Source organism: Coregonus clupeaformis, chromosome 1, assembly GCF_020615455.1.
Source record: "Coregonus clupeaformis isolate EN_2021a chromosome 1, ASM2061545v1, whole genome shotgun sequence".
Classification (NCBI taxonomy): domain Eukaryota; kingdom Metazoa; phylum Chordata; class Actinopteri; order Salmoniformes; family Salmonidae; genus Coregonus; species Coregonus clupeaformis.
Window position 1 is genome coordinate 99,072,499 of NC_059192.1, and position 11,997 is coordinate 99,084,495.

The 11,997-nt window shown below is 43.4% G+C and overlaps 1 protein-coding gene across 1 annotated transcript in view; it reads left to right on the top strand.

Annotated features, from left to right (window-relative positions):
- LOC121574615 (general transcription factor 3C polypeptide 1) overlaps positions 1–10,886 on the top strand; it is a 66,533-nt gene extending 55,647 nt beyond the window's left edge. Inside the window, exons 25-33 of the mRNA XM_045222747.1 lie at positions 1,013–1,161; positions 1,517–1,659; positions 4,487–4,568; positions 4,707–4,819; positions 5,325–5,384; positions 5,541–5,634; positions 5,911–6,083; positions 10,256–10,406; positions 10,830–10,886. Of these exons, the coding sequence (XP_045078682.1) occupies positions 1,013–1,161; positions 1,517–1,659; positions 4,487–4,568; positions 4,707–4,819; positions 5,325–5,384; positions 5,541–5,634; positions 5,911–6,083; positions 10,256–10,406; positions 10,830–10,886 (1,022 nt within the window). The remainder of the gene's footprint in view (positions 1–1,012; positions 1,162–1,516; positions 1,660–4,486; positions 4,569–4,706; positions 4,820–5,324; positions 5,385–5,540; positions 5,635–5,910; positions 6,084–10,255; positions 10,407–10,829) is intronic.
- The last annotated feature ends 1,111 nt before the right edge of the window (positions 10,887–11,997 follow it).

Here is an 11,997-nt window from a genome sequence, read left to right on the forward strand (position 1 = left end):
TTAGATCATGTATTTTCAGGAAGAGAAACTTCGCGTAGAAACTGCTCTCTACGTATCTCTCTTGATCTCACATTCTTCGTCTCTCTTACATAGCAGGTGTAAAAGAAACCCAGAACGGATAAGTAGGCGGCGCAATGGATTATGGTCGTTGTAGTTCATTATCAAGTTTTCTGCGCTAAACTTTGTAGAACATTGTCCTGTTGGAAACTACAACTCCCTATTACATCCCACAGTTCAGACATGATCCGATTTATCTCTAGAGAAACTGCAGCCCAATGTGCGCATTGAGCTCACAGAAAACAAAAAACAAAAAAAAATATTTGTTTTTATTTATCCCTTATTTTACCAGGTAAGTTGACTGAACACATTTTCATTTACAGCAACGACCTGGGGAATAGTTACAGGGAGAGGATGGGGGATGAATGAGCCAATTGGAAGCTGGGGATGATTAGGTGGCCATGATGGTATGAGGGCCAGATTGGGAATTTAGCCGGGACACCGGGGTTAACACCCCTACTCGTACGATAAGTACCATGGGATACTTAGTGACCACGTCGCATCCGAAAGACAACACCCTACACAGGTCAATGTCCCCAATTACTGCCCTGGGGCATTGGGATATTTCTTTAGACCAGAGGAAAGAGTGGCTCCGACTGGCCCTCCAACACCACTTCCAGCAGCATCTGGTATCCCATCCAGGGACCGACCAGGACCAACCCTGCTTAGCTTCAGAGGCAAGCCAGCAGTGGGATGGAGGGCGGTATGCTGCTGAACCAATATCGCTCATTTAGTCGTTTAAAAACTGAAATAACCGACGTTTCAGTTAATCGCTCAGCACTAGCACACACACACTGTTTTTTTCTTTGATTGTTGGGAATTGTTGTTATTATCCAGTGGAGGAAGAAACTGATCATGGTGTGAAGTGGATGATGGTGATGATAAAGGTGGTGGTGGTGATGATGAAGGTGATGGTGATAAAGGTGTTGATGGTGACAGTGGTGTGTGTGTTCAGTAGAGGAGGTTAAGAAGCGTACCCCAGTCCATGATGAAGCAGACCATAAAGCTCTGACTATGATGACCAGACGGAGAGTAACATGGAGCGTCAGGGAGGACTCTGTTCTCATCCTCTGTAGAGTCGCTTCACACTTCCTCAACCGCAAGGTAGATACACACACACACACACACACACACACACACACACACACACACACATACTGGCACACACACACTTCTCATGATATGAAGTGGTGTCACATTTCAATATCTCTGTCTCTCGGTCTCTCTGTCTCTGTCTCTGTCTCTCTCTCTCTGTCTCTCTCTCTCTGTCTCTGTCTCTCTCTCTCTCTGTCGCTGTCTCTCTCCGTCTCTCTCTGTCTCTGTCTCTCTCTCTCTCTGTCGCTGTCTCTCTCTGTCTCTGTCTCTCTCTGTCTCTCTCCAGATCAAGGTTGTGTTGTTTTGTAGGTCTAGTTCTGCTGGTTGTACTGTGTGTGTTCCAGCTCTATTCTCTGTGTTGTAGCTACGCAGGCCCTTTGTTCCATGGTGTGTAGTGAGGGATCTGCTCCATGCAGAGTTTGAAGAGTCTCTGGATAAAACCTCTCCGTCTGTCGGACGACGATCACGTTACATACTGAAGAACCCACAGACATACCTCAACTACAAGTATGTTAACACACACAACACACCGTCTAAACACACAGAACACCTCGAAAAGATGTTAACACACCTTAAACAACAGACACACCTCGACTACAAGTATGTTAACACACACAACACACCGTCTAAACACACAGACACACCTCAACTACAAGTATGTGCTCTAGTGATTAGCACCTCTACTTAGAAAGAGTTTTGGTATTGTAGTTTTGGGCCTACTGTATTTGTGGGTTTGGTTAAGTCATGTTACATAGACCACATACACTGACAATATGTTGACGTCACTGCATAGCCTCTGGAGAGGGCATCATCTAAAGGGCTGCAATCAGCAGGATGTGGGACTACTGAAGGTTATTGTCTGTAATGGACAAGCTGTGTTGTCCTGTGGGATCTGTAATGGACAAGCTGTGTTGTCCTGTGGGATCTGTAATGGACAAGCTGTGTTGTCCTGTGGGATCTGTAATGGACAAGCTGTGTTTGTCCTGTGGGATCTGTAATGGACAAGCTGTGTTTGTCCTGTGGGATCTGTAATGGACAAGCTGTGTTTGTCCTGTGGATCTGTAATGGACAAGCTGTGTTTGTCCTGTGGGATCTGTAATGGACAAGCTGTGTTTGTCCTGTGGGATCTGTAATGGACAAGCTGTGTTTGTCCTGTGGGATCTGTAATGGACAAGCTGTGTTTGTCCTGTGGGATCTGTAATGGACAAGCTGTGTTTGTCCTGTGGGATCTGTAATGGACAAGCTGTGTTTGTCCTGTGGGATCTGTAATGGACAAGCTGTGTTTGTCCTGTGGGATCTGTAATGGACAAGCTGTGTTTGTCCTGTGGGATCTGTAATGGACAAGCTGTGTTTGTCCTGTGGGATCTGTAATGGACAAGCTGTGTTGTCCTGTGGGATCTGTAATGGACAAGCTGTGTTTGTCCTGTGGGATCTGTAATGGACAAGCTGTGTTTGTCCTGTGGGATCTGTAATGGACAAGCTGTGTTTGTCCTGTAGGGATCTGTAATGGACAAGCTGTGTTTGTCCTGTGGGATCTGTAATGTACAAGCTGTGTTTGTCCTGTGGGGATCTGTAATGGACAAGCTGTGTTTGTCCTGTGGGATCTGTAATGGACAAGCTGTGTTTGTCCTGTGGGATCTGTAATGGACAAGCTGTGTTTGTCCTGTGGGATCTGTAATGGACAAGCTGTGTTTGTCCTGTGGATCTGTAATGGACAAGCTGTGTTTGTCCTGTGGGATCTGTAATGGACAAGCTGTGTTTGTCCTGTGGGATCTGTAATGGACAAGCTGTGTTTGTCCTGTGGGATCTGTAATGGACAAGCTGTGTTTGTCCTGTGGGATCTGTAATGGACAAGCTGTGTTTGTCCTGTGGGATCTGTAATGGACAAGCTGTGTTTGTCCTGTGGGATCTGTAATGGACAAGCTGTGTTTGTCCTGTGGGATCTGTAATGGACAAGCTGTGTTTGTCCTGTGGGATCTGTAATGGACAAGCTGTGTTTGTCCTGTAGGATCTGTAATGGACAAGCTGTGTTTGTCCTGTGGGATCTGTAATGGACAAGCTGTGTTTGTCCTGTGGGATCTGTAATGGACAAGCTGTGTTTGTCCTGTGGGATCTGTAATGGACAAGCTGTGTTTGTCCTGTGGGATCTGTAATGGACAAGCTGTGTTTGTCCTGTGGGATCTGTAATGGACAAGCTGTGTTTGTCCTGTGGGATCTGTAATGGACAAGCTGTGTTTGTCCTGTGGGATCTGTAATGGACAAGCTGTGTTTGTCCTGTGGGATCTGTAATGGACAAGCTGTGTTTGTCCTGTGGGATCTGTAATGGACAAGCTGTGTTTGTCCTGTGGGATCTGTAATGGACAAGCTGTGTTTGTCCTGTGGGATCTGTAATGGACAAGCTGTGTTTGTCCTGTGGGATCTGTAATGGACAAGCTGTGTTTGTCCTGTGGGATCTGTAATGGACAAGCTGTGTTTGTCCTGTGGGATCTGTAATGGACAAGCTGTGTTTGTCCTGTGGGATCTGTAATGGACAAGCTGTGTTTGTCCTGTGGGATCTGTAATGGACAAGCTGTGTTTGTCCTGTGGGATCTGTAATGGACAAGCTGTGTTTGTCCTGTGGGATCTGTAATGGACAAGCTGTGTTTGTCCTGTGGGATCTGTAATGGACAAGCTGTGTTTGTCCTGTGGGATCTGTAATGGACAAGCTGTGTTTGTCCTGTGGGATCTGTAATGGACAAGCTGTGTTTGTCCTGTGGGATCTGTAATGGACAAGCTGTGTTTGTCCTGTGGGATCTGTAATGGACAAGCTGTGTTTGTCCTGTGGGATCTGTAATGGACAAGCTGTGTTTGTCCTGTAGGATCTGTAATGGACAAGCTGTGTTTGTCCTGTGGGATCTGTAATGGACAAGCTGTGTTTGTCCTGTGGGATCTGTAATGGACAAGCTGTGTTTGTCCTGTGGGATCTGTAATGGACAAGCTGTGTTTGTCCTGTGGGATCTGTAATGGACAAGCTGTGTTTGTCCTGTGGGATCTGTAATGGACAAGCTGTGTTTGTCCTGTGGGATCTGTAATGGACAAGCTGTGTTTGTCCTGTGGGATCTGTAATGGACAAGCTGTGTTTGTCCTGTGGGATCTGTAATGGACAAGCTGTGTTTGTCCTGTGGGATCTGTAATGGACAAGCTGTGTTTGTCCTGTGGGATCTGTAATGGACAAGCTGTGTTTGTCCTGTGGGATCTGTAATGGACAAGCTGTGTTTGTCCTGTGGGATCTGTAATGGACAAGCTGTGTTTGTCCTGTGGGATCTGTAATGGACAAGCTGTGTTTGTCCTGTAGGATCTGTCTTGCGGAGGTGTACCAGGACAAGCCTCTGATAGTGAACCTACAGGGAAGGAAACACGACCCCAACGACCCCAAGGTAACACACACACACCCCCTCTGTTCACAAGCCCAACGATCGAAGGGCAGTAGGCCGGATCAGAACCTATGCTGACCCTGTAGACATGTGTGCCCCTGGGCTGTGGCGTGACTGCTAGACCGGTTGTGTGTGTTCCAGGAGTGTTCTACAGTGTTCCATGAGTTTGTGTCGTTACTCAGACAGAAGTTCAGCTCCGCCTCCGGATCCTGTGATGTCACCATCCCTGACACCAAGACACAGCTGTTCTCACGGTAACACACACCTCACACACACACCTCACGGTAACAGAAACACACAGACCTCACGGTAACAGAAACACACAGACCTCACGGTAACAGAAACACACAGACCTCACGGTAACAGAAACACACAGACCTCACGGTAACAGAAACACACAGACCTCACGGTAACAGAAACACACAGACCTCACGGTAACAGAAACACACGGTAACAGAAACACACAGACCTCACGGTAACAGAAACACACAGACCTCACGGTAACAGAAACACACAGACCTCACGGTAACAGAAACACTCACGGTAACAGAAACACACAGACCTCACGGTAACAGAAACACACGACCTCACAGTAACAGAAACACACACACCTCACGGTAACAGAAACACACAGACCTCACGGTAACAGAACAACACACAGACCTCACGGTAACAGAAACACACAGACGGAACATCTCATGACAACAGACTCCTGTGCTCTCCTATTAGCCGACGTGTGTTGTTGTTGTTGTTATTTAGGTTTAAGGTGTACACCCTAGAGGACATGTCAGATGAGAACACCAAGGACACTCTCAACAGGTATGAGATACAACAATAAAACTATATCACATTAATATAAATACATGACAACAATAAAACTATATCACAATAATATAAATACATGACAACAATTATCCTATTATGTTTTCTTTCTGTAATGTGGGGGGGGTGTGTGTGTGTGTGTGTGTGTTCCAGTATTGAGGACATCCACTCCCTGGTGTTGAACAATCTGATCCAGAGCACGTTGGCCATGTCCAACTCTCAGATGAAATGCTGCCGATCCTTCCAGGTACACACACACACACACACACACACACACAATTATAGACCCAAGGCAATCAAATGACACACCATATTTACAGATCATTAGAAGTATATCAACGGTCCAAACACTGAACCCATTATTCAATTTCAGAAGGATGGTTGGTTATGGGAAGATGTTAAAGTTGACAAATAGGAAATTATTTTACATTTCTCTCTCTATCTCTCTCTCTCCCTTCCCCCATCTCCCCCTCCTTCCCTCCACCCTCCGTTCCTCCCTACATCTCTCCCTCCCTCTCTCTAGACCTTCCATACCTACAGTAGGTACCGTCAGGAGGTTCTGTGTCAGGTGTTTGTCCAGTGTAGGAAGAAGGGATTGGTCAACAGACGAAGGATCAGTCAACTGTGTGGCCCCAATAAGAACCGTGCCCTACCCATCCTGCCCATGTCTTACCAACTGTCTCAGAGTTACTACAGGTTAGTAACGCTTACTACTAGTTACTACAGGTTACCGTAATAAGAACCGTGCCTGCCCATCTTAAACTGTCTAGAGTTACTACAGGTTAGTAATGCTACTACTAGTTACTACAGGTTACCCCAATAAGCGTGCCCTAATTGAGTCTAACTGTGAGTTACTACAGGTTAGTACGCTACTACTAGTTACTACAGGTTAGTAATGCTACTACTAGTTACTACAGGTTAGTAACGCTACTACTAGTTACTACAGGTTAGTAACGCTACTTCTAGTTACTACAGGTTAGTAACGCTACTACTAGTTACTATAGGTTAGTAAGCTACTACATTTACAGGTTACCCAATAAGAACGTGCTACCCATTCTGCCCATGTCTTACCAACTGTCTCAGAGTTACTACAGGTTAGTACACTACTACTAGTTACTACAGGTTAGTAATGCTACTACTAGTTGCTACAGGTTAGTAACCGCCACGTACTACAGGTTAGTAACGTACTACTAGTTACTACAGGTTAGTAATGCTACTACTAGTTACTACAGGTTAGTATCGCTACCACTGGGTTACTACAGGTTAGTAACGCTACTACTAGTTACTACAGGTTAGTAATGCTACTACTAGTTACTACAGGTTACCCCAAAAGAACTGCCTACCCAATTACTCAACTGTCTCAGGAGTTACTACAGGTTAGTAACACTACTACTAGTTACTACAGGTTAGTAACGCTACTACTAGTTACTACAGGTTAGTAATGCTACTACTAGTTACTACAGGTTAGTAACGCTACTAGTTACTACAGGTTAGTAACTGCTACTACTAGTTACTACAGGTTAGTAATGCTACTACTAGTTACTACAGGTTAGTAATACTACTAGTTACTACAGGTTAGTAATGCTACTACTAGTTACTACAGGTTACCCAATAAGAACTCGTCTACCCATCCTGCCGATGTCTTACCAACTGTCTCAGAGTTCTACAGGTTAGTAACGCTACTACTAGTTACTACAGGTTAGTAATGCTACTACTAGTTACTACAGGTTAGTAACGCTACTACTAGTTACTACAGGTTAGTAATGCTACTACTAGTTACTACAGGTTAAAACGCTACCATCCTCCCGCTAAACTGTCCAGAGTTACTACAGGTTAGTAACGCTACTACTAGTTACTACAGGTTAGTAATACTACTACTAGTTACTACAGGTTAGTAACGCTACTACTAGTTACTACAGGTTAGTAACGCTACTACTAGTTACTACAGGTTAGTAACGCTACTACTAGTTACTACAGGTTAAATTGCAGTCTTACACTGTCAGAGTTACTACAGGTTAGTAACACTACTACTAGTTACTACAGGTTAGTAATGCTACTACTAGTTACTACAGGTTAGTAACACTACTACTAGTTACTACAGGTTAGTAACGCTACTACTAGTTACTACAGGTTAGTAACACTACTACTAGTTACTACAGGTTAGTAATACTTACTACTAGTTACTACAGGTTAGAAACACTGCTACTAGTTACCACAGGTTAGTAACGCTACTACTAGTTACTATAGGTTAGTAACGCTACTACTAGTTACTACAGGTTACTAAGAACTGTCCTACCATTTCTGCCTATGTTACTACTGTCTCAGAGTTACTACAGGTTAGTAACACTACTACTAGTTACTACAGGTTAGTAATGCTACTGCTAGTTACTACAGGTTAGTAACGCTACTACAGGTGCTACTAGTTACTACAGGTTGAAGCTACTACGATTACTACAGGTTAGTAATGCTACTACTAGTTACTACAGGTTAGTAATACTACTACTAGTTACTACAGGTTAGTAACACTACTACTAGTTACTACAGGTTAGTAACACTACTACTAGTAACTACAGGTTAGTAACGCTACTACTAGTTACTACAGGTTAGCCACTACTAGTTACTACAGGTTAGTAATACTACTACTAGTTACTACAGGTTAGTAACGCTACTACTAGTTACTACAGGTTAGTAACGCTACTACTAGTTACTACAGCTACAGGTTAGTAATGCTACTACTAGTTACTACAGGTTAGTAAGCTACTACTAGTTACTACAGGTTAGTAATGCTACTACTAGTTACTACAGGTTAGTAACACTACTACTAGTTACTACAGGTTAGTAACGCTACTACTAGTTACTACAGGTTAGTAATGCTACTACTAGTTACTAGAGGTTAGTAATGCTACTACTAGTTACTACAGGTTGTAACTAGTTACTACAGGTTAGTAACACTACTACTAGTTACTACAGGTTAGTAACACTACTACTAGTTACTACAGGTTAGTAACACTACTACTAGTTACTACAGGTTAGTAACACTACTACTAGTTACTACAGGTCTAGTTACTAAAGGTTAGTAATACTACCTAGTTACTACAGGTCTAGTTACTACAGGTTAGTAACACTACTACTAGTTACTACAGGTCTAGTAGGTACTAGCTACTCCCCATGTTAGTAACACTACTACTAGTTACTAGTTAGGTTAGTAACTACTAAGTACTACGGGATAGTAACACTACTACTAGTTACTACAGGTTATAACGCTACTACTAGTTACTACAGGTTAGTAACACTACTACTAGTTACTACAGGTTAGTAATACTACTACTAGTTACTACAGGTTAGTAACACTACTACTAGTTACTACAGGTTAGTAACACTACTACTAGTTACTATAGGTTAGTAACGCTACTACTAGTTACTACAGGTTCCCAATAAGAACCGGACTACCCATCGCCTTACTAACTGTCTGAGTTACTACAGGTTAGTAACACTACTACTAGTTACTACAGGTTAGTAATGCTACTACTAGTTACTACAGGTTAGTAACTACTACAGGTTGGTAATGCTACTACTAGTTACTACAGGTTAGTAACGCTACTACTAGTTACTACAGGTTTACTAGTTACTACAGGTTAGTAATACTACTACTAGTTACTACAGGTTAGTAACACTACTACTAGTTACTACAGGTTAGTAACACTACTACTAGTTACTACAGGTTAGTAGCGCTACTACTAGTTACTACAGGTTAACTAGTTACTACAGGTTAGTAATACTACTACTAGTTACTACAGGTTAGTAACGCTACTACTAGTTACTACAGGTTAGTACCACTACTAGTTACTACAGCTACAGGTTAGTAATGCTACTACTAGTTACTACAGGTTAGTAATGCTACTACTAGTTACTACAGGTTAGTAATGCTACTACAGTTACTACAGGTTAGTAACACTACTACTAGTTACTACAGGTTAGTAACGCTACTACTAGTTACTACAGGTTAGTAATGCTACTACTAGTTACTAGAGGTTAGTAATGCTACTACTAGTTACTACAGGTTAGTAATGCTACTACTAGTTACTACAGTTAGTAATACTACTAGTTACTACAGGTTAGTAACACTACTACTAGTTACTACAGGTTAGTAACACTACTACTAGTTACTACAAGTTAGTAACACTACTACTAGTTACTACAGGTCTAGTTACTAAAGGTTAGTAATACTACTACTAGTTACTACAGGTCTAGTTACTACAGGTTAGTAACACTACTACTAGTTACTACAGGTTAGTTACTACTAGTTACTACAGGTTAGTAACGCTACTACTAGTTACTACAGGTTAGTAACACTACTACTAGTTACTACAGGTTAGTAATACTACTACTAGTTACTACAGGTTAGTAACACTACTACTGGTTACTACATGTCTAGTTACTACAGGTTAGTAACACTACTACTAGTTACTACAGGTTAGTAACACTACTACTAGTTACTACAGGTTAGTAACACTACTACTACATGCTAGTTACTACAGGTTAGTAACACGACTACTAGTTACTACAGGTCTAGTTACTACAGGTTAGTAACCACTACTAGTTACTACAGGTTAGTAACACTCCTACTAGTTACTACAGGTTAGTAACACTCCTACTAGTTACTTACCACATGTTAGTAACATGGTTAAGTAATCATAATAATATGTATTGGTAACATTGTATCAAGAGGTTTGGTTAATTCCAATCGACCAAATTTAAGTTCCTAAAAATTGAATTGCCATGAGGTCTTGCAGGAACATGTTTTCACCTGGCCTTTTCTCACCACCCCTCCTCCTCACTTACTCCCCATCTCTCCCTCTCTCCTGTAGGTGTTTTACATGGCGTCTGCCCACAGGTCTGTGTACAGAGGTGTTTGACTTCATGCAGGGCTTGAGAGAGAATGGGACTGGAGACAACCACCCTACCACTGTCTTCATACACGAAGGACAGGAGAAAGAGATGGAGAAAAAAAGGGAGAGAGTTTGGAGAAAGAGAGAGGGGAGGAGAGTTTGGAGAAAGAGAGGGGAGGAGAGTTTGGGGGAGGAGAGTTTGGAGAAAGAGAGAGGGGAGGGAGAGTTTGGAGAAAGAGAGAGGGGAGGAGAGTTTGGAGAAAGAGAGAGGGAGGAGTTTGGAGGAGGTTGGGGGGGAGAGTTTGGAGAAAGAGAGGGGAGGGGAGTTTGAAGAGGGAGGAGAGTTTGGAGAAAGAGAGGGGAGGAGAGTTTGGAGGGGAGGAAAGTTTGAGAAAGAGAGGGAGGGTTTGGGGGAGGAGAGTTTGGAGAAAGGGGGAGTTTGGAGAAAGAGAGAGGGAGGAGAGTTTGGAGAAAGAGAGAGTGGAGGAGGACAACACAGCCCACAACCAGAACCAAGAGGAAGAACAGTTATTGTCTTTTACCATCCATGGAGCTGAGTCTACCTCCAAGGACCCTGCCTCCCGTCCTCTCCCCAGACGGAGCAGCCTGAGTCGGGTACTGCACCCGCCTTGACCCCTCTCTCCCTCTAGATATCCAGGAGGTGGGTGCAGTTCCCATGTGGTTTGTAGTATTTAAGAATGAGATGTTTCCTCTACAAGTCGTTGTACAATTAGCAGAAACGGCTGAATTGCCAGTGCCACTTACAAAACATAGCAGAATATACTTTGACCTGCATCTGATGCTGATATCTCATGTTCAGTTCACACACTGTTTGATTGGGTTTAATGAGATCACCTGTAGAAATAAAGGTCCTGTTTTATTATTATGTGTTGACTCCAGATGTTGCAGTTCCCTCTGGAGTCCCCGGGGGGCGCCACTCTGGCCTGTCTCAGTCTGATGACTCTGGGTCTGCTGTCTGTCCACGTCTCCATACCTGAACACATAGTGGTGTTGGACAGTACCATGGTGGACAATGAGGTGGTCAAGAGGTACACACACACACACACACACACACACAGACAGACAGACAGAGACACAGACACACACAACACAGACACACACACACACACAGACACACACACACACAGACACACACACACACACACAGACACAGACAGACGCACACACACACACACACACACAACGCACACACACACACAGACACACACAGACACACACAGACACACACAGACACAAGACACACACACACACACAGACACACAGCACACCAACACAGACGCACGCACACACACACACACAGACCACGCACAGACACACACACACACACACAGACAGACACACACACAAACTAGAAGCAAATGAGTTTTTCTCATATAGCGCCAGATCCATATTATTTTACTCTCCCCCCTGTGTATTTATTTGGACAGTGAAGCTAAAACGTTTAATTTGGCTCTATACTCCCGCATTTTGGATTTGAGAAAATGTTTTACACAGTATTAGTATTTTATTAGGATCCCCATTAGCTAATGCTAAAGCAGCAGCTACTCTCCCTGGGGTCCACACAGAACATGAAACATGACATAATACAGGACATTACTAGACAAGAAAGCTGAAGGACAGAACGACATACATTTAAAATAAGACATACACTTTCACTACTCAGTTCCCTGCGTGAACAGAGTGGTGATTCATGAATCAGT